Here is a 23,882-nt window from a genome sequence, read left to right as displayed (position 1 = left end):
ATCAACCAATCAGAGTCAGGAGGTGGGTCTTAGTGCTGTCAATCACCACTCTTCACAGCTAGCAAAACCTGTTGTGAATGCTCAAGGTAACTAGCTTGCCCACTAATGACGGCAGATGCCCAGAAAGATTTCTCTGTCATTAGTACATTTAGCAACAAGTACTTGAGGATGATTGGCAGTGATAAGCCTGCCTCCTCCTGGCTCTCATTGGTTGTTTTTGGTAAAAAAAAAAAAAAAAAAAAAAAAAATTCAGAGTAGAAGTTGAAGATCTATCTTTTCACAGATTATCTGTTTCATTTTATTCTGTCAAGATATGGTGACAGTTTTAGCAAATATGTAAAAAATATATATATAATTAAAAGTTACATCCTGCAGCTTTAATTTGAAGAAAGTCATGTCAGATCCTGCTTTCAGTTTACAGTAGAACTGTACTTTAACATTCAAATTTCGACTGAAAAGAAGATGAAACTCTTGTTATTGTGGCACTTTGAATCAGTGTTTATACCGGCCCCCTTTGGGGACTTTGCAGCGCATCAAACACGACTTTAACACGCAACACAGACCTTTATGGAGGAGAGAGAGAGAGGGAAGGAAGGGAAAAACATAAACAAAGACAGAAAGCCTGCGCTGATTGCTTTGCAGCCAACCACAGGAGCTGCTGGCTGTGTTTTGGAGGAGGAGGAGGAGGGTTGGTTCGTGTCAGGGGAGCCGAGGTGAGTGGAGATGCGCCACTGCCCTCCGGACTCGCCCATCCCGAACCTTGCCTGGAGAAGTTGAGGTGATGCCGTTGCGAGGACCCGTCTCTGTTTTCTTTCACTTCTCGATTTTAAGATCCCCCCACCTCTTCCTCCTCCTATTTCTCTTCCTCTTCCTCCTCCTCCTCAACTTGGATGGCTGGAGCGGCTCGTCCTGCGCTCTTGCTCGCCGCCGCGGAGAGATGTAAGGTCTGGGCCGTCCACCGCCTCACAGTGCGCGGAGCAGCGGCGTGATTCAGGTCGCTATCTGACAGAAAGAGAGAGAGAGAAACACACACACAGAGAGAGAAATAGGAGGGTTAAAAAAAGAGGAAAAAACTACTTTGGAGATGTGAATGATCGCGGGTTTGCTGCTCATCCCACCAGCTCGCCTGTCCTATGCGATCGACAGCGGGATGTGAAGAGGAAAATGATTGGAGCATAAACTATTCCCTGTCACAGCTGCAGCCGCTGAAGTGGAAAGGGTGGATGGTTATTTCGCAAACACTTCAAGCCTATGTATACTACTGCATTCATTTGTTGGAAACGCTTCCTTGTATCTTCGAGAACAGCGCAGGAGGAATGCTGCTCCGAGATCTGATGCCATTTACTTTAAGTTTTTGGCCTTTTTTCATCGCTCATTGCCTCCTGTCACAGCTTTTACTCTCATGCAAGGTAAGCATCGCGTTGAGGTGCATGCAGGGGGGAAGCGGATCCGACTGGAGTTGGATGTTTAACTAACTTGCAGCGGTCTGTTTATGCTCATCGTGCTGCTGCTGCTGCTGCTGCTGCAGCTGCTGCAGCTGCTGCTCTCCGCATGTGGAAACAGTCTAGTTTTTCAAACATTTCTGGATATTTACTTTCAATTCTGACATTGCAGGGGGAAAAATGAAGCGATTGTTAATGATCATGAATGACGTTTATTGCTCAAAAGTAGGTTTTTGCATCTATCGCACAATGTCAATCTGTATTTTGAAGGTTTTCTCTGTTTGACACATTTAGTTTGATGCTCCTTATTGCTGAAATGGGAATAAACACCAGAAAGTCACAATATCAAATTTAACTGCACAATAAATTGCCCAAGAAGTTATTGCGTGAAACAATAATATCTTTGTTTTGAAATCATTTTCAAGTAATTTGGACAAAAAAACAAAACACATTTTGACAAAACATTTAACATTAGAACTGGAACATTTTAAATAAATAAAATAACAGAAACAACCAATAAAGTGAATAGTGAAGTCTCTGTAAACAAAATTATTTAAAAAGGGCTGGTTGACACCAAAGCACCACACTGTTGTCCTCCAGTTTTTGGTAGAAAGAGAGAAACAATGAATCAACAAAACATAATTTCTTGAGCTTGTTTCAATTTATTATAGTTGGTTTATTGTGACTGAAAGGTGCACCAATAAATCAACTTCGATTTCCTTCATGTAAAGCCAATATTAATCATCCATTGTCCTCTTTTTGCTCTGTTTGATTAGTCAAAAGTTTGACTAGACCACCCCATCAACTCATAGCTGCACAAACATTAAAACATAAGTAAACATGATTTTATTTATTAGAAAAGCTTGGTTATAAAAAGATGAATACTTTGTGTTGTGCTAAACTTTATGCACTGAAAAAAAAAATCATGTTGGCAATAGGGCTGAAACGATTCATCGAGTTAATCGTGAGGAATCAACTACTGGATCGATTAATTGGTATCAGTCAAAATCTGAATCGGCAGGTCAGGCTTGTTAAAGATTGGTAATCGGCCAGAAAGGTGCAATCGGTGCACCGATAGTAAAGAGAAGGCAAATAGGTCTCAAAAGAACTTAAAAACAGGTTTTCTTCTGTTCAGAAAATCAGGACATTCAGAATCACTGCTAACACAACTAATCCAAGCAAGTTAACCTCAAAAGCAGGCCGCAACATGCCAAAAGAAGTCTCTGTTAAACCTAAAATGTTATGAGGCTCTTGCTACTGTCAAGCTAAGTTTACGTTTTTTGGCACAGATGAAAGCTAAAGTTTTCTCAGGACAGTGGGCATGGTTGACGTAAACAAAAATTCAGCATTGCAGGAAAATAACCTCGACTCAGCTGGGAAATCTGACCACCTTCAGAGTCCCTCTAAAATGTTTGCTGAAAGAACAAAAATACTCAGCAGCAATTAAGTCATAACTGTATAAAAATATGAACAAAAGAAAAATTTTTACATTTTCTACTCAAAACTCTTCATGTGGCAACATTTTAGCTTCACCTGGTTCATATTCTGTAAGAAATAAATCTCTTATTAAGCACCTTTTGCTTTCCAATTATTAATTTGTTAATCAACAGCTTTTCATGTGTTGATGTTAGTATTTTTTTGCTGCAGATACATTCTTTGCTACAAATAATCAATCGTTCACTGGAATGTTGTTGGATTTTAGTTAATAAAATGTTTATAAAGAAGAAATACATTTGTTTATTTACATCTTTTAATGTATTTATATTGTGCAAACAAGCTTAAAATAAAAATTTGCAAAATGTGGCCATTTTTTTATTTGATTAATCGTCTGAATAATTGATATCAATAATTAAAGAATCATTAATTGTAGCCCTAATTATGTTTGTAATAATTTTACAAATTTGATTACAAATAAAAAGTCTCCATCTTCATCAACTTCCTATGCTGGTGCTGGACGGGTCACTTTTTATACACAAAAGCAGTCCAACGACCATAAGTGGCCCACGGGCCACACATTGGACATCCCTGTATTGGGGGTTTGGTGACAGTTTTTAGCTATTACTCACAGCTTTATTGAAATGTTTTGATTAATGAGTAAAACGTTAATTTTAGGGCTGAAACTATTGATTAACTTCACGATTAATCGATTAATCATGTAAAGAAAACTGGCACATTCTGAAGATTTTACATTTTAAAATTAAGCATTTTTTTCATTCAGTAAGAGAAATACATTAAATTATACAAATAAACACACAATTTATTTTTTAAATAAGAAAATAAACATTTCCTTGCCTTAGATGCAATAACACATTCTTCCTCTATAGGATTTGAACCAGGTGGAGCTAAAACTACGGTACTTAAATAGATTTGAGTGAAGCATGTTTACAAACAAAGGTGTTTCTTATATTTTTACATTTTTGTACAGTTTTGGCTTAATTACTGCTCTCATCATGTAGATTTTTCAGCAAATTGTGCACTCCAGTTAACAATTAATCAATTACTAAAGTTGAAGATTACTTTGATAATAATACTAGAATAATAATGATGAACGTTTATTCGTATAGCATGTTTTCAGCAACAGAACAGGTCTAAGATCAGATAGTCACCAATTATGAAACCAATTAATCACGATTAATCGTTTCCAATTAATTTGGGTTTTAGCCTAATTAAGAGATAATTTTTAAAATAAGATGAAATTAAGTATTGAATATTTAATTGTGTGTCCTAATTAGTCCTAATCAGCTCTCCTGTTCTGGGAACATGAAGTAGCCAGTTGTGTTTTCTGTTCGCAGCATTCCCACCAGGATCCCTGCAGCAGGCATATGTTACTGATGACTACTCTAACCTTTGCCCCTTGCAGCTGCCTACAGATAGTGGTGAGATGTTCTCCACATGCACGCAGTGTTGCCAGGGTTCATGTGTAATGTGATCTGCTCGAGTTTCCAAATCCACCCACGCACACTCCTCGGGGCAGCCTGCTGCCCACTCTGCTGGTGGGTGGTTTCTTACAGGGAGAGCAGCAGCAGCAGCAGCAGCAGCCGTCGACGTGATACTATTCTACACACACACACGCACGCACGCACGCACGCACACACACACACACACACACAGCAGCCCCAGTGACAACAGTGGAGCTGTGATGTGAAAGGAATGCTGAGAGGAGGAAATCCACGATGCTGCTGATGCTACTCCTGAGTAACGCAGTTTTTCTTCTTCTGCTTTCCCTCGCCATCAGGGAGAGATCCAGAGGTCATGCTCGTGGACGGTGGCGGAGAAAGTTGGCGAACAGTGCCAGGTGGCGTGCCACTGTAGGAGATACCCTCCCCTCCCTCCGCCTCCGCCTCCTCCGCCGCCTCCTCGGCTTCTGGGAGCCACAGGTAAGAACTGGAATCTGCTCAACTGGAATTAAAGAACTGGTTTATTTTATTTTCCTTCACGTGTCTTTTTATTGAATTTTTTTTTTAGAAATATTTTGATATATAGGGCACAAAATCGTGTTTAGTTGTCAAATTGTGACAGATTCTAACCCACAAACAAGTCAAAACACTGGAAAAATACAAAAAAGTATTTTGGAAAATAAGACAAAACTAACTCAGTAACTTTTCACCAAGATATAGGATTATATAAATAATCCTTTAAGTACTTGTTACACTACAGATTATTTAATTTTCCCATGTTTTAAATGAACAATCTGCCAGTGGAAGTAGTACTTTTCCATCAATATTGAGGAATTAGTTATTTAAAACAAGTTGTTATATCTTGCTGAAAAGTTACTTGGCAGTTAGTTTTGTCCTTCCAGTGTACTTATTTATTTACACCAGAAAATTCATGAAAACACTTGGTAAGATTTTGTTTTCTGCAGTGCAATGGCCAGAAAACACAATGTTTCACCAAGTATTTTTGTTTTGTTTCTTGTGCAAATATCTTAGTAAATATAAAATAAGACAAAAAAATGACTTAGAAGAAACTATCCAGAAAAATATAGAAGCTAGTTTTAAGAAAATAATTCCTTAATATTGATTTTAAAAAGTACTACTTCCATTGGCATATTATTTAACTTATAATATGGAAAAATGTATTTTTATAAGTGAAATAATCTGACACAGAAACTAGTAATTTTAAAATCCTTATGAATAAATTATTAACTTTAGATAATCCTCTGTATCTTGCTGAAAAGTTACTTGTAAGTTAGTTTCATCTTATTTCAGATGCACTAAAACATTTGTACTAGAACCTCGAGAAACGATAGTTGGTAAGATTTTGTGTTTTTGCAGTGTTCATCCTGATGTTGTCAGTTTTGCACCAGTTCTTCTTGCTGTAAACGTCTACACAGCATGATGCTACCACTCCCGTACTTTACAGCTGGAGTGCATGTTTCCATTTTTACCTCTGAACGTAACAATGATCATTATGACCAAACTATTAAATTTTAGTTAAATGAAACCACAGAATGTCTCCAAGAATTAACTGCAAGATGAAAGCTGGCTTAGTCAGTTTTGTCTTATTTCAAGTGATTAAACCAAAAATATGTGACAAGATTTTGTATTTTCGCAGAACAGACCTCAACAAGTTAGAACAAGTTTAAGGAAAATGTTTGGAGCTTTTCTGTTTTTGCGCAGGGGGAAAATGTACCATCATCCCCCTGAGATTAGTGCAATGAGTGCAGTTTTGCAATCCTGCATCTGTGCATGTAATAGAGCCAGCAGGATGCTGACAGCTGAACATGGGACTAATTTATGCAGGGTCTGACTTTAGGGAGCACCCAACTGTCTGAAAACTCACGCTCAGAGGTTCAGTGGTAGGGTTTTCCCCGTGAGGAGCCCCGCCGCCCCCGATCATAACACAAAGGAGTTCGTTTAATTCGCTAATAAGGTGCTAATGAAACAGTGCAGCAGTTCCACCCTCAAAGTTTAGCCGGCAGCATGAAGAGACCATGTTGGTGCTCATGCACACTGGGCTCTTACGGTACATCTGTGCTGATCTGGTGCTTGTTGCGGCAGTTTTCTCCCCTCATGGGGCCGAATCGTCTCACACTGTGAAGGTGTATCAGCTGGCAGAGTGAAAAGACCAGCAGAAACCAGATATTAACACAAAGCTGCACTGAAGCGAGAGTAACACCACTTAAACATTCAATAAATGTAAAGTGTTTGGTAAAAATGCAACTGATCAAAACATCAATTATTTAATATTTAAAAATCACATCATCAGACGGACCAAAACGTAAAGTTATGTCTAAATGTCTAAAGTGTTTTAAAGACTTTGATAAAAAAAACAACAACAAAAAAACAAAAACAATGAGCGCTTCCTTCCACAAGTGCTAGACTCTCACATTTGTTTTGGTTGTATTTACCCAGCATTCCCTGCGTTTGGAGCGGCCTCTGGTCCGCTTGGTGTTCATTCAGGCATTCAAACCGCACCAGATTTCACTTTAACCCTTCCAGCCAATTTGCAGCACCGTAACTCCGCCACACTTTGCGCCATCTGAAAAATTCCAACGGATTCTGAAAGGGGAGACGTTGCTCTTTCCAGCTGATATCGGGTTATTACGGTAATTGCACTCCCACCATAGCAGGGAGTGAAATTAAACTGAGGGGCGCTTTATTAAATTGCAAAAAATAACTTGCTAAATATTGAAAGTTCCAGTTTTTATGGATAAATGAGCAAATATATTTACTCACAAGACATTTAAAGAACTGCACACGACTAAAATAAGCAAAAACATTCAGACGGACATTCAAAATTTAAATATTAAAGGGTTAATCAAACCGAGACCGAGGTTTAAAGCAGACCAGAGTTTGCTTATTTGATCAGAATTCAATTACGCGTTCACACTTCCCCAAACGAACTGGACTTTCTACGCAAACAAACTAGAGTTTGGTTGACTGAACAGGGATGATCTGAATAAAATTAAAAAAAGAAAATACCCAAGAGTTTGGAGATAAATTATCATGTTTTGTCTTATTAATCTGAGCATTTCTTGCTGAAAGTTTATATAATTATATAATCTCAAGCATCCAGAAAAACAGAGTGTTGAATTATGGGACAGGCGGCGCTGATGATGCAGCCCTTCTGCGCTACACTTTGGAATCACTCACTTCTTCTCCCCGAGAAAAGAAGAGCACTTAATCAGTGGGTAGGAAGGTTTTAATCTATCACTCCCAATGATTTTCTTTCTGTCCGCTCAATGTAGATGGATCTCTTCCCCGCACTCCACACCCCGAGAGTTAAAAATCAAGAGTTATAGACCCTTCAGAGCTTGTTGTCAAGGTCACTGCATGAGTGCTGCCACGGCCATCTGACTGCAACCAAAGGTGGGGGTTTGAACGCCCAATTGTGCCCAGTGGCACATTTACCTTGCGACTGCTGCATCCGCATGTTTTCAGCGTCCAGCAGCAGCAAATCATAAAAAGCATGATAAGTGGTCCAATTTATATTCTCCCCTAACTTAACACAGAACTGTTTGCAGGAGGTGGAGACGGCATGAATAATTTATTTTAAGAGAGGCTTTTTTTTTTTTTTACTACAGAGAGGCATAATTATCTTGATATTCCCTGTGTAACCTGATTTGAAGAGGTCTTCGAGCTGAAGTTCTGTAGTCTTTAAAAATGCATCGAATATGCATGAAAAACTAGGACAATGACTGGGACCATATCTGTCTGCTAAAAAGAGGTAATGAAAGATCGGAGATTAAGAGTTTGTGCTAAAAATGGTTAATTCAAAGGACTCATCACGCTGCGGTAGATCCTTAACACCGGCTGAATTAGAGCCTTCAGCCGGTGACAAAACGCAGGATTAAAATGAGAGTTTGGCAGAGAAAAGCTTTTAAATTTACAGCGACTTATGACAGAGCCGCCGCTTCACTCCGGGGAAATGAGCTGCACTGGAAAATCAAAACTTAGAGAAGAAGTATTTGTTGTTTTGGCTTAAAAAACATCATATTCAGAGTTATTAGTTTATTGTTTAGGTTGTGTGATGTATTTCCAAGGTGATAAAGGGGATAAACATTTGCAATATGAGATTCTGCATAATGCGTAGAGAGAAGCTGGAGTTGCTGAGGCACGTAACGTTGCACAACATCCCGGTGAGTGGTCCGACTCCACAGATCTTATGTGGAAAGAGCAGGAGGTTCTTGCAACGGTAATTAGTGTAGACAAGAGTGCTGGTGTAAAGGGGGCTGACGGGTCCCTAAATGATTCATGGTGTCAGGCTGGATATCTCTGAACGCAGAACCTAAGACCTGCAGAACAGGCTCACATATTGGTTTGGGTAAAAAAAAAAAGCTTAAAAATTCAAATGTTTTATATGGTTTTCTGCATTTTGTTTAGAGCTGAAATGATTAATCGTGATTAATCGATTATTGAAATAATCATCAACTTATTTAGTAAGCAATTAATCATTGACTGAGTCAGAAAAATGTGATTTGGTGAAAAAACAACGCATTTAAAGCAGTAATTAATTCAAAACTGCACAAAAAATATTTACATTTTGCATTTAAAATAAGAAAAACTAAAGAAATTCTGTATAAATCCTAAAAACATTCAACAGATCAACCCTAAAATGTATTGATGTTAAGTCAAGCAAAAAAGATGCGAAAAGTATTTCTTTAGTTGCAGATGCTACAATTAATCACCAAAGGAAATCTATGTTTTCTCATTTCTCATTTAAAACACAAAAATAACTCATATTATAAATATGTTGTCAAAATAATGTTTTCCGGATGTTTTTCAAGCATTAGCATAAAATAAGCCTGAGTTTAAAGGACAATTTGTAGAATGTTAAATTGATTAATCAGCATAAATAATCAATTATTAAAATAATCCTTATTTTCTATAATTTAATTATTCCATATCTATCGTAAATCAACCCTTGTACATTTTAAAAATGTATTTCTAATATTAGCATAGAATAAGCTTAAGTGGTTAGACAAGATCTGCAGAATGTGACAATTTTTCATCTGATTAATCGTCAGAATCAACCGATTAATCGATTGCGCCTGTAAGTTTTCTTAATTTCCTCTCTCCTTTCTCCGTTTTCTCAGTGGCGGAGCCCATGGTGCCGCTGTTGAGGCCCTGGTGGAGGGAAGTGGACGTTGTCGTGCTTGGGACAGTGAGCTGTGCCTCAGTCATCTTCCTCCTTTCTGCCGTCATCATCTGCTACAAGGCGATCAAAAGGTTAGAGGAAACTCTTCTCATGCACCTTGAACCACCTTGCAGCTGAAATGTGCCATTCAAATAAACCTGAATGATTGATTGAACTCTTCCTGTAAATGTTCAGAAATTGTTGTTGGTAATACTTTATTTGATGGGGTGTGAATAAGACTGACTTGACACTGTCATGACATAACACATAAAACCTGTCATGAAGATGAACGAGTCTTTGTTCACGTCTGCTGTCATGAAGTGTCATTTGGTAAATAATGACACTTTCAATGCAAAGATTTTAACAGACTTTTAATGCCACTTTACATTAAAAGTGTCATTATTTGAAGGTACTTTCATTTATATGGCACATTTTCAGTAACAAGGCAATTTAATGCCTGATTTACAGGAATTAAAAGGAAATACAAACAAAATGACCAAAAAAAAAAAACATTTTTAATGTTGATCCAAAGTAAATAAACTAGATAGTGTCCCTTTCGGACATCTTGCATTGGCGTTTTTCTTTTTGTTGCTTTTGGACGATTTTAATTTTTAATTTTTGCTTTACTTTGTTTTGGACAGAAACATAATTACATGTATGTTTCTGTCCAAATAAATTCCTAAATGCAACAAAATGTTTTTGTTTTTTTTTTGGTTTAAATTCCAATATTTGAAAAACTAAAATAGAAATTGGTCCTAAATTGGATTTCAAAACATTTTGGGTTTCTCCCCAAAACAATTTAATTTAGATCTTCCAGGCGTTTCCACTGTCCAACATATAATTAAGCCGGTCTTCATAAGCAATAAATGAACTATACTGCAGAAACTCAAAAATGAACAATTAAATTTGGTCCAGTTTATAGTGTAAATATCTTATTACACTTGAAACAAAACACAACTAGATGACAAGTCATTTTTCAGCAAGAAATATGAGCTTATTTTAAGTAAATAATTCCTTAAAAGTATTAGCAGATTGTTTTACTTATAATAAGACATTTTCCCACGTTAGAAGTGAATTTGTCTGCCAATGAACTAGAACTTTTTCATCATTATTAAGGAATTATTTTCTTAATACAAGCCTCTGTATATTACTTTTCAGTTAGTTTACTTGAAATAAGACCAAACTAAGACATTTACACTAGAAAAAAGACCAAACAACTTGGTAAGATTTAATGTTTCTGCAGGGTAATCCATTTAATTTATGGTATCTGTTGTGTGTGGTTTTATCTCTGTTTTATGTATCATTTTTGGTCATTTTTGTTTTATTTATTATGGGTATTTAAAATAGTTCCCAGTTCCAGTCTATTTACCCAGAATGCCCTTCTCTGGTGTCCCTTAGAAAATTCTAATTTATTGATTTTTGAGAGGACAAATTTGCATTATTACACCATTATCATCAAATTAGTAGAACATTGTAAAAACAACAATATTATTGTTTATTGCCAGCAATTTTTTTTTATTGTGACAGGCCTAAATCTAAAGGCAGGATTTTATTAAATGCTTTTTTGACCTTTGCCACTCTGCTAAAGACACAGACGTCTCAAAGGACACAATAATCAATCGCTACAAGCCCTTAAAAAACACCAACTTCCTTCTGAAGTCTCTCGGTTTCTAGTTTTTCTGTCATGTCTCAAAGTCTAGACTGAAATGATGGACAGAGTCCAAACGCAGATCAGATCGATTAAGTAAAATAAATCGTTAAATAAACTGCAACGGAGGCAGGAAATCCCACATCAACAGAGGAGAGCAGATCTATTTAACACACAAACGACGAATAATAATTTAGTATTTAAAAAAGGACACATTACAGTGTGATAATTAGAAAAACTGGGCCCAGAATAAAGAAACAAAACAAAACACAAGTTATATAATTAAGAAGAGGAGATCCACTGGCCTGTTCTTCAGCGTGATTAACCAAAGAGCAAACACAGCAAACAAAATCGCTCGGAACAATTTCCATATGTGACTAATGCTTTGGAGCCGGCTTTGTGAATGTGAACAAAAGAGGCAAGAATTGGGATCCCAACACAAAGCATTCTGAGCTTCCTTCCCATTCGGCGAATTAAAAGATAAAAGTTGAGCTTAGCGCCTGCAGCAGCAACAGATTCAGACTTTGTTTTGAGCGGCTTTAGCTACGAGTTGTCACACAAATTCTCTGACCTCCAGATAAATGTACAACCAAAGGTTGTTTACATTCTGCTTTTTAGTGAAAAATATACATAATTCTTCTGTTTTTACAGGTTTTTTTTGTCACATTTACCCCATAAATTTATGTAATTAGACAAAGATAAACCTTTTCAAATAATTTAATTGATTTTCTATTCTCTGTTCATCTCATGAATTTTAATTTTGCTTTATTTTAGGATTTGTCTGTCCCTGCTGTTTACATTCAGTTCATTCCTTTGAGATTTATGTTTATTCTTCATTTATAAATCTACTTTGAAAACGTCTTTTCTGTTGTTTGATTCTGTTCTCCTCAAACCTTTTGAATCTGCATCATTTCTCCTTTTGTGTTTGTTTACATTTCTGTTTTCTTGTTTTTGTGTTATTATGATCATCAAGTTTATTTGATGAGTGACCTGAGCGTTCTGGAAGGCTGAGACAACAAAAGCATATTTTTTATACATTTTGGTGCTAAGCTGTGATTCATAAACTTCCAAGTTTGACTAATGTTTTAAGCAGACCTGTGATAAAACTGTCACAGTAATCAATAAACACACAGTTGAATTAGTCCTTTAATTGTGGAAATGTTCTTCAGGTGATAGAAGGCTGACTTTGTAACCGTCTTTATGTGGCTCTGAAGGTTCAGGACTGCTAGCTTCCAGCTGTAATAAGTGAATCTCTCGATTGTTTCTCTTGAGTTTAGAGTCAATTGGTGACATTATAATATAGAGCTGTGTATCATCTGCATAGTTATGATAGCTACTCTTATAACTTGTTATAACTTGAATTAACTGGAACATATTAAATGGGCCCAGGATTAAACCTTGGTGTACCCCATATGTGACTTCTGATGAAGTTACCCTCATTTCTTCTTAGTCCACGGATCTTAAAGCTCTTTGGGATCATTAAAATGTTTTTTTTTTTTTTTTTTTGCAAATGTGAGAAGTTTCTTTGTTTTAGTCTTCTAGCTCAACCATGGATGTCACTTTTCTCTCCTTCTTACTGTTGAAACATGAACAGTAAGAATTGTATTTTCCATGTTTTGGTTTTTTTTAGGGTTTTAGGGTTAGGGTTAGCCCATCAGTGGCCTCCTCCAGGAGGAGTCACTGATGGGCTTTTGGAGTAATTTTCAATGGCAGGCCACTTCTGGGAAGGTTTCATGTTTTTCTATTTGTAGTTTATGGCTCTCACTGGGGTTCGCTGGAATCCCAAAGCTTTAGAAATGGCGGATAGATGTCTGTCTGTTTCTTAACTGTTGTGGTGTTTTCACATCTGACAGTCTGGTAGACTCAATTCAATTGGGAATCAAAATGGCTACATTTTTTTACATTTTCAGCTGCTGAGGTTTAATTTCTAAGTCAAACAAACCAAACTATTTGAAAAACCTGTTCCCCTCCTCGCCTGTGGCGGCGCTGCATCAAGAACAACAGGAAGAAATTTCACAAAAACCTCAAAAGAATACATGAACGCAACTTTCTTCTTCATGGAATGTCAACAAAAATGGAGAGGTGTAAAATTTGAGCGGTTTTCTCTTTTATCTCTGAGCCATTTCTCTCCTGCTGGTGGTTCTATTTACCCAGAATGCCCTGCTCTGTCCACTGGGTGTAACATTTACTGTAGTTGGTTTTATTCTAAGTTTTCTCTCTTGATAAATGAAATCATAATTTTAAACCTACTTTTACTCAGATTTATCTCATACTAAAGTAACTGATATGGAACAGAAGAAAACTATGACTCAGCAAAAACTGCAAACGCACTCATCTCTAAACAAACATCTCACACACATACATGCATAATTTGGCAGATTTACACTCTCAATAAAACATGGAGCAAGCATGGATCTGACACTTCCTATGAGAAAGGCTGTCTGCCTTTAAATTAGGAGCTATTCTGTAATCTATTTATGCAGTTTTAAAGATATTTACTTTCATTCCTCTGCATATTTATGGACGTGAATTAAATGTGCTTTCCTCAGCAGAAACCTGTTCCACCTCCTCTTTATTTAAAACAACAAATGGGCGTGGAAGTAATGGGTGGTTGCCTCAGGAATTCATTAAGGCAATTCTCCGTCCTCCCGTAGCCAACAGGCACCATTTTTAATGCAGCAGTGGTAAGAACGTGCCTTGACAATACGAGCCGTGGCTCCAAACCCACGCCATTATTTATGGATTAATTTGCGCAGTCATTCAGTGGCAGATCACATCTTTTATACATGCAAGAAGCAGGTTGTGTCCTTGGGCTGCGGCGGCTCCAGACTGCAGGCTTCATCATGCTCCGCTCCAGATTGCGTCATTACGCATTCATCAGCCACCAGCCGCGAGGTGAGCTGGTCGGGTTAAAGTGTGTCGCCATGAGCGCTCTCGTCGTCCACAGGAAAGGACAGATGTGATGTGTTTACTGAGCAGGGGCGTGTCTAGATTCCTCTCTGTGGGGGGCCACAGACCGCAGAAGGGTGGTACAATAAAATTTAATTTACTGCAGTTTTAGATTGCTAACAAGATTTATTTACTTAAACAAAACACATGAAAACTGTGCAGTAGATTTGTTTGTTTTCCAAAGTGGAGGCCTCAGAAATTTGAAAGTAAGATGAGAAAAAAATCTTTAAATCAGACATTATATTTTTTTTAAAATACGTTTTTCAGTCACTTTTTAATGTATAAGTTAGAATAACTTATTGGAGACTGAAACGGAAAAATTAAATAGTCTTTATCGTTATTTGCCATGTTCATCTTTGATTAACTGCCAGTGAAATTTCAACAAGTTGCTTTGAAATGACAAGAAAAATATGAAAGGACACGACTGCAAAAAAACTAAACTGCAGCGATTAAATAAAATCTGATAGGATTAGCAAATGGTATAAAAATACTACATATTTTCTTATCAAAAGAAAGGATTGAAGTGGAAAATTTTATTTTATAAATTTTACGTCACACTAAAAAAGTTATTATGTAGTTCCTGATTAAATACACAGAACTCATAGCCAACTAAAATCAGAAGAGGAAGCATTTATGCTAAATAAATGTGATAATTATTGAATGGAAAATAAAAGTGAGAAAAATTATGTATAGATAATTCAATGTTTCTTTACATATTTTGTAGAATTGTCTGGAAAGGTTTGGCAAACCCCAGGCAAATTTTTTCTTGCCTGTTTAGCTTAGCTTAGCTGTACAAAACTCTATTTTTAGCCCCATAATGCTGACTCTAAATTACTGAGCCATTATATAAATAATTCCTTGTTTTACTCGCTACTTTAAATTAGTGAGCTTTTTCACGCCCCTGTTACTGAACCAAGCAAAGGCAGTAATTCAGCGTCTTGGTCAGTAACAACGTGAGAAAGAGTTTGTCACTGTGAAGAACACATTTGGTTATATATAGCCCTTCCAGCCGCTCAGTGGTCCGGGCTTTCCCAGTGAAAACCGAATGGCTGAGGGCCAAAGCCGGAGCATCACAGACAGAAGATGAGCCAGCTCTGCAGGTCCCATCCCTCCTACCCTTTAGTTAGTTCTTATAATCTCAATCTGCCAGTCATCTGTCAGAAGCAAAGGGGCTGAAGCAGAAAAACAACGTCCATACAATCCTTTTCTAAAGTCAGCACCACCGGGGAACGTGCAAAGGATTCAGACACATGCTGCGTTTCAGTGTTGCTGTGCCATCCAAAGCAAAAGACATGATGCTGCAGTCCAGGCAGTTGGCCATCTACGAAGCCAAAACAAATGAAACCCAAACCATCTGACTAATGAATGCTTTTCCTAATCACTCCCTGCTCTGGGAGGCTCGTCTGAGGATAATTCAACCCCAAGCAGATAAACACAAACGGAGAGAAAAAAGTAGAATCTCCAGGGTTATAACAGCTTGGTTTTCATCATTACAACTCAATTTTGTTTTGCTGTAACTTTTTGTTTTTCTAATTGAGTTAGTTTTTGAGATTGTGTTTTCTATCTTTTATCAGTTGTTATCAGTTCAATGTTGTTTAGTTTCAGTTTAGTTTTTATAAGTGATGTTTGTAGTTTTAGTTTTTTCGTAAAGGCGACAACTGAGACAGGCAAGACCAATCAGCACCAAGGAAAACAAATGCTGCTCCCTGATTGGCTGCTTTTCAAAGACCGGCCAGTAGCGTGTTCAATAGGGTTATGGTAGTTTTATAGTTTTATTTTGTAAAATGTTTCTGTTTTTGGTGTCTGGAAATGCGCTGTTTCAAAATCTTCCCAATTGTTGAGTCATAATCAATAGTTGCTGTGCTGTTACCACATTTGTGATCTTTTCTTTCTCTCATCCTTCTGAAAAATACAAACAATTTTAGATTTTGTCTAATTCAGTTAGTTTTAATCAACAAACGTCTTGCATGGGAATAAATAAATTTCACATCACTTCGAAAGGCTAATAAATATATTCATTAACATGAAAACAAATGATATTGCATCTATAATTTCAGGATGTTTTAGTCAGTCTTGCAAACACACAATGCAGATCCAGTTAGCAATAGTTTTTTCCCCACCATTTTTAGTTCTGTAAGTTAATGAAAATGTTCTCAATACCAGTTTTTATTTCATTAGTTTCAGTTAACTGTAATAACCTTGATAATCACATAGTTACCAACACATTATTTTTACAACCTGTGTTTAATATTTCTAGTTTTTACTCCAGTTTCCAGATGGCCAGTGTAAATGTAAACAGCTCAACACACGTCCCAATTTCTCCACCATCCATTCCCCAAACTTCAAACAGGAACGCGTGCGCTGTGATTCCACAGCTTTGACATAAAATATTCATCTCACCTGTGAAGGGTTGTGTTGCCACCTGCCATATGCCGACAGCATGACATTTATTATTGAAGGGCCGGGTCGAGGTCGGTCCGAGGGCCCGGCGTTGTGGCCCCGTGCGGTGGCCCGGAGCGACACGGTCACTCCGCGGAGAGATTACATCCTGGGGAAAATAAACAAGCCTGAAAATCCACCCGTCTGGAAGCGGAATGACACATGAAACGTCACATAAACAGCTTTTATAAGCCCTGTTTTGCCTCTGATTATTCACTTCTGTCAAGTAATTAAGAGAAATACTTGAAAATAAGATGGATAATGGAAAATTATTTCTTTTCATAATTATATAGAGGATAAAAGGGTTATTTCTATAACTCTGCTAAGTGTTTGTGAATAAAATAATATATTTAGCAGGAAAAAAAAAACCTTTTTTGTGTCTTTTTCTGCAGCTTTAAACAAGTACAGTTTGAGTCGGCAAAGGCAATGCGCCAAACAGTTAGGAAAGACAGACAAAAAGATGCTGAGGTCAGCAGGACCAATTTACTTAATGAGAAAGATAAAGATAAAAGACGACAGTCAGCAAAACATGAGGTTTGGGCGATTAGAAATGAACAAGCAGCTTCAGTGAGACGAAGGATAAGGACCCACAAATGGTGGCTTGTAGAATCTAATGAAGCTACTTGATTATATTTATTTACTTAAATTTAATCATTCTCATTAAGACAATACAGCATTACATCAATCTAATATGTGCTCTCCTGACGATTGTTTGCCAAATTAAAAGTACATTTTGAAAATAGACTTTCAGCAGATGTTAAAGATTTCTGCATCAAAATCATAATATTCTATATTTCATTAGCTGTAAGCAGAAATCAGTGAATTAAATTAACTGTTTATAATGTATGTGGGTGGATTAAAAGGATCAAAATTATTTGTTTACATTTTCAGAAGTATAGCAGGTCATACTCAAAGAGTTTTAGTTTGAACTTTGTTTTAATGGGTCTAAATAAAAAACTCATCATGATACCTCAGCCATAAATTTTGCATTTGGCCATGGTTTGGCCAGCATCCTTACATGTGGATTAAAATATTATTTCAGTTCAGTCTAGAGTCTGAAGTTGATGGCTTTCTGCACAAGTCTGGATCAGAGAATGTTTTGTCTCATTTTCTGAAGCTACAATTCAGCTCCAGGCTGTTAGTCTCATGTATGGATGGAACTATGATGCTATATATTAAACTCTTCCACTCTGTATTCAGCCACTTAAAAGCATCCTGACAGAATGATACTATGTTTCACTGAAGGCTGTTCCTATATTCACAGCTGTAGTGAATTTAAATGTGACCCATTATGCTTTTTTGATTAGGTTAGGATAGATCTAAGGGCTATACCAAACATACTCATTAGATATTTAGCCCGAAATTATTCTGCCTGATCTCTTTAAAATCAAATGGCTGCAAACAGATGTGCAATTAAACAACCGCACATCTTTGAAAAGCATCAGTAGAGTGTCCTGCACAACCAACAAGAATTTAGCAAGTAGTTTCTGGATGTTAAGTGAACAACAAAACACTTGTCTTTTTCAGCTGCTTTTGTACAGCACATACAAAAGCATGTGCTGTACAAAAGCAGCTGATACAAAAGCAATGATACCTGTAAAACCAGCTGACCAAATATGCTGGAGTTCTGCTTGGGTTCCTGGGGAACAGGCTGCACTTTGCAGGGGTTGCAAGGTAAGGTCTGCTGATTGGTAATTTTATTTTCCAAAGGTTTCTGAAACAGCTCATTTTTCAAACACCAAAAGACATTGACTTATTGATCAACTAAACAGGTGAGTGTTTTTTTAAGTGCTTAGGTTGTTTTCAGAACCAGTAGAGACTCAACTAGAACCACATCAAAATGTGAATTCTGCATAATGGGTCTGAAAGCTATTTAAACTTTTCTAAGTTGTAATTGACTTTGTATGTGGGAGCTAGTATTTCCAATTTACAAGATTATGATTAGAACTGATTATAGATTCAAATCTTTTCAGGAGCTGCAGGTTTATTGTGATGAAAATGAAAAGTAGGGAAATTCCCTGGCTGCTTGTACACACCGGGATCCATCGGTGAAATTCTGGTCTATCCTAATTCCCAGAGCGACAGCTGCGTCGGTGCGGCATCTCAAACCCAACAGCAGAATGTGTTTCCCCCCTGAGGCTGGCCACTTTCATTTCTGAGCGTCCACATGGTCACAGCAGGCAGCGTCTGTCCTATATGGCCGTCCTTTTGTCCCTGGTGTGCTCTGACACAAACCCAGCCAGATGACACAAGTCTTAGTCATCGTCTCACACTTTGTTCACAGTTTTATTTCTCTCGCTAACTTTCATGACCTTCAGCAAAAGAATGCAACTTTGAATTTATTAAAAAGCACAGGATTATAGGGCCCTGTATGTAAAGTTGCACAACACAGTTAACAATTAATAGCAATAACTTGCTATTAATTGCTTAGCCTGTCATAAGAGGAAAGAAATTAATATTTTCACCATGTCATTCATTTATCCATTTATAATTGTCAGTTTCAAACTGAATATTTAATTAGCAAGCTAAATATTGTAGCTTCTAACAAGTTTTCTTTGTTCTACTCTGATCTGCTTTTGGAAACTGAACAACTTCACTGCTGGGAAAAATGCTTCCCTATGACATGATGCTGCCACTACCATGTTTTGCTGTAGTTATATTTACTGTGCTTTTCATTTATCTCACAAACAACTTCTTTTTTTATTTTGCTTCTGGAGAATAAAACAGAATATTGACCTGAGCTTTCAGCATGAGGACGAAGGACGAGACACACAGTAAGAATGTTGCTCTGCTGGTCGGGACCAAGTACAGTGCTGAGTTGGACAATGACTGTACTCACTGTATTCAGATCTGTCTCCAAGTTATATAACCTGTGTGGGGACAGAGGCTGAGGGGGCTGATGAAAAGCCACAGTACACTGGACAAATATAATATAACCAAAAAGGCTTTATGGAGTGCATGAAAAGGGCTACACTGAGTGAAACGGCTATTAGCGACGAAGGGATCGAGGGTTGCAGCTGCATTTTGTAGCAGATCTTCCTCACAAAAAGGATGAAGTTTAGTGAGGAGCACAAATATGACATGCCATGTATTTCCACAGCTGTTTTGACAGCCTTGTATGCTTATTACTTAGAGGGAAAATTATATCAACCAGTTAATGTAGGTAATTGTCATATCTGCTGCAAGGTGATGTATTTTTTACTCTTGTCTCCTTGCAAAATTGACCTTTAAATATTGAGCTTGTTTACAGGAAGGATTGCCCAGATCAACAAATCCAGGAGAGGAGCTGCAGAAATCAAATCATCTTAAACTTGACATAAAGTGCTTCCTTGAACAGGTCTATGCAGGACATCTTCATTACATTTTTGTCAGTTTTGACTAATTTGAACTTCTCTCAGAATGAGCCGTTTTACGGCTCTGTCACTTTAAATCCACACAAGCTGCTGCTGGCCACAGCCCCAACTCAACGTTTACACTCAACTGTAAAAATAACTGCTAACAGATGAGAAATTATACAACCGTATATCTTTAAAATGCAGAATGAGGAATGCAGCAAGTGGTTTCTGAATGGTAAGTGAGAAATAAGACAGGAGTTAAAAAGTCTAATGAAATTTTATTTGTGTAGCACAAAAAATCAACAATTAAAAAAATTCTAATTTTTTTGTCTTTCGGTTGTAAAAAACTGAACAGGAAAAATAAATTGTTATAATATGGATTGTTTAAGAGAATTTTATGTAGAAATCTGCTTAATGATACCTGTAAAAGAACGTCACAAAAAAAGGGGCAAAACACTTGCCTGTTCCAGCAAATATTATTCAGCTAATTATACAACAAACGAGCTTTAACTGAGTTCTTGGGTTGCTGGCGTTGCTTGGTAACGAGCGGAACTCTGCTGGGGTTGCTAGGTAACAGGTGGAATTCTGCTGGGGTTGCTAGGTAACAGGTGGAACTCTGCTGGGGTTGCTAGGTAACAGGTGGAACTCTGCTGGGGTTGCTAGGTAACGGGCCGAACTCTGCTGGGGTTGCTAGGTGAAGGCCAGTACCTGCTAATTTGTGACGTTACATTCGAAGATTTTGAAAAGGCTCATCTTCCAGACACCAAAAAACATGAACTCATTGCCAGTGGTTCTTAGAAGCATCTGGGACCCGAGTGGAAGTAGAAAAATGTCCAACATATGAATTTTGCACAATAGGTCTCCCCACTATGAAGACAAACAGATTGGAAATTGTAATGTCACATGACCGTTATGCCTCAGAATTTGTCCTTGTGTTTGTTGGCAGGAAACCACTGCGAAAGGAGGAAAACGGGACGAGTCGCGGGGAATACGCCATGAGCATCCGCAACAAGAAGGCCATGGGTACAAACAACACTGTGGTATAGACTTTTCTCCTGGTCCAGGAAGTAATCACCATCATGTCCACATCATGTCTCCTGAAAACAACAGACCCTTTCAAAACCTTAGCGCATCATGGGTTCACCAGAAGCTTTCAGACAGGTAAACCTCTCCTCTTTGTTTGGCATTTAGCCCGGACTGATGACGCCCTTTCGCTCAAGAGGAGCTGAAAAAAGACGGAAAGCAGAGCAAAATCGGAGCAGAAAAGACAGAGACAGGATCCACAACTCCCTGTGGTGTCAAAAGTGGCACAGCAGACCGGGCATTATGCTTTTAGTAACAGCAAGTGTTGCTGACAGGCTGGTTGGCTGCAGGCTGGAGAGGAGCTTTCTGCCAGTCTGCAGCAGATCCAGACCTCACGCACTGTTGACGTCTGCAGCGGGACAACAGGCAACCAGACAGGGCAACCAACAACATGCATGATGTTTTTACAGAGAATGAAAGATTTTTTATAACCCTCCTCTCTGTCACGGTGTCCACCTTTTGTTCTCCGCTTTACCACACGCTTTGTGAAAGGCAGGATCTGCCTCTGAGATGTGGATTCATCTGACTATGCAATATAAAGAAATTAATATTTAACAGAGAAGAAGAGCAGCAACATCAACACGGGACGTCCTGGTTGTTTTACCACACCAAAAAAAGAGACTTCTGTTCCCTGTAATATATTTTAAGTCATTCATTTATTTATTTTATTTAACTATCTTCAAATTTATTTTTATACTTAAAGAAAACTGTCCTGTAATTTACACACATGCTTACAAATCTTGGACTTTTTGATGAATTTGTCTTTTTTCTTGATTGCTCCGTTTTTTTAAGCAAATAATTTGTAAACTATGTTAATCACTAGTGATCTTCCTGTCAGTCTGCTGAGACTCTGGTTTTTCTCTCTGGGTGTTGAGATGCAGACAAGGAAAGAAGAAGTGAGGTCCCTGCTTACATCGGATTTATAAGGGAAATTAGCCGCCAGGTTGCTGATCATGCTGATCCACACTGCAAAAAACAGAGAATCTTACCAAGTAATTTTGGTCTAGTTTCTAGCAAATGTCTTAGTAGTACACCCAAAATAAGACAAAACGAACTTGCAAATAACTTTTCGGTATAAAATACAGGCTTATTTTAAGTTCATATTTATTTAATATTGATGAAAAAGTCTAGTTCTGGCAGATTATTTCACTGATAACACTGGAAAAACATGTTGTTATAAGTTGCAAGCACAACTGCATATCTACAAAATAATGCCTGAAAAATAAGAAGAATCAAGGTTTCACAATGGCCTAGTCAAATCCCAGGCTTCAGCCTTTTTGAAAAGTTGGTTGGGAATTTCAGAGCATTGCCAATGATGAGACAGAATGGAGCTCCAACTTAAAACAATGAGTTAATTTGTTCCATGTGATAAAATTAAGTTGATAAAACTTGCTTTATTTAAGCTTTTTTTTTTCAAATAAACTTAATATATTTACTTGTATAACCTCAATTTGGTTACTTGTGACAAATTGACAACATTTTTAAAGTGAAATCACCTATTTACTTTTTTCAGTGTGGGCAATAATAATGTAAAAGTCACTAAACCACTGCTTTGTTGCTGCTAATGATGGCTGCAAAAGCTCCTGAATCAAGGGGTGCACTTACTTTATTTTACCCATGTCTGTATTTCAGCTCACCAGACTTTCTGTCAGGGCCTGGATGATGTGTCACGTGAATGTGTGTTTCCAGACGTTTTTACTGTATCTTAACGGTTTGTTTCCAGCGATCAGCCGGTACGGAGAGAAATTTGTTCCAATATTACTGTGAGCAAAGACGTTAAGTTTAAAACATTTAATTGGGAAAAATAAATGTCAAACATTAAATATAAATTAAATATGTGTGTCAATGCAGTTTGACATTTTTTCAGATTTTATTTTTTCAAATTATTATTATTTTTTTTTTTCAAATTATTTTGAAAAACAAGGACCAAAACTTTCTGTCCAAGCTGTCCAATTAAAAAGCTGTTGCTAACAGCCAATCAACCAATAAAAATCTTGGAGGAAATCTTAATTTTTTTGGAGGAAAAAAGATATAATATATACAAATACATAAATAAAATATGAAAAGTATCAAACTGCAAAAAGTTAGCACAACTTTTGGATAAATATTGCAAATTACTAAGTAAATAGAAGTTTTTTTAATTCAAATTTTTTAAACAACTATTTGGACCAAAATAATAATAATAATAATAATAATAATAATAATAATAATAATAATAATAATAATAATAATAATAATAATAATAATAATAATAATAATAATGATAAAAAATTTACCAGGATGTGCAAGAAAAAAGTCTTATGGTAATATAATTTTTATTCTCACATTATTTAGATTTTATTGTTGTTCAAATTTACTTTCAGAATATTATGACTTTAAGCTAATAATTTTACAACTAATAAAGTCATATTTTTATGGCTTTATTATCATGATGTTATAACTTTATTCTCATATTTTTTCCTGTATGAGTTCATTGTCATTGATTTAAAAAAAAATTTTTAGCATTGCCCTGATAATCCTTCATAGAATTTCTTTTTCAAATTAAAGTTTTTATTTGCAACAACACTGGAACAAATTCCTCTCCATAAGCCTGACGCCTTCAGCCATGTTTTGTCCAAATCTGACACTCTTTGTTTTTTTCCATCTTACATCAGGCTTTGCTTATAGTTACAGAAACAGGGGATGAGAGTGCTGGGCTGACTTTGTGGCTGAAGACTTATCCAATAGCAACAGGATCAGGTTGCACTGAGGATTTCCACAGCAGGGACGATTGTGACTCAGTGCTGTCACAGCCATCCTCCACATCCTCAGTGGAAAAACACAACGGCTCTGCTTTTTTTTTTTCCAACGTTAAAGCAGCGTGTGTCCATGCATGTGAGTGCGAATGCATTTGGATGTGAGTATCTG

The 23,882-nt window shown here is 37.1% G+C and overlaps 1 protein-coding gene across 2 annotated transcripts; it reads left to right on the top strand.

The window, feature by feature from the left end:
* The first annotated feature begins 607 nt into the window (after positions 1 to 607).
* Positions 608 to 23,135, top strand: prima1 (proline rich membrane anchor 1). 2 transcript variants are annotated; one of them, XM_055053307.1, is made up of 5 exons: positions 608 to 1,409; positions 4,678 to 4,819; positions 9,481 to 9,613; positions 20,839 to 20,915; positions 21,084 to 23,135. In XM_055053307.1, the coding sequence occupies exons 1-5, from the start codon at positions 1,134 to 1,136 to the stop codon at positions 21,119 to 21,121; spliced, it is 666 nt and encodes a 221-aa protein (XP_054909282.1). In that variant the 5' UTR covers positions 608 to 1,133; the 3' UTR covers positions 21,122 to 23,135. The 2 variants fall into 2 exon arrangements, with proteins under 2 accessions (XP_054909282.1, XP_054909283.1); XM_055053308.1 differs by having other exon boundaries at positions 20,839 to 23,135.
* Positions 23,136 to 23,882: the final 747 nt, after the last annotated feature.

Source organism: Poeciliopsis prolifica, unplaced genomic scaffold, assembly GCF_027474105.1.
Source record: "Poeciliopsis prolifica strain line A6 unplaced genomic scaffold, Auburn_PproV2 SCAFFOLD037, whole genome shotgun sequence".
NCBI classification, from domain to species: Eukaryota; Metazoa; Chordata; class Actinopteri; order Cyprinodontiformes; family Poeciliidae; genus Poeciliopsis; species Poeciliopsis prolifica.
This window is presented reverse-complemented; position numbering and strand designations above follow the sequence as displayed.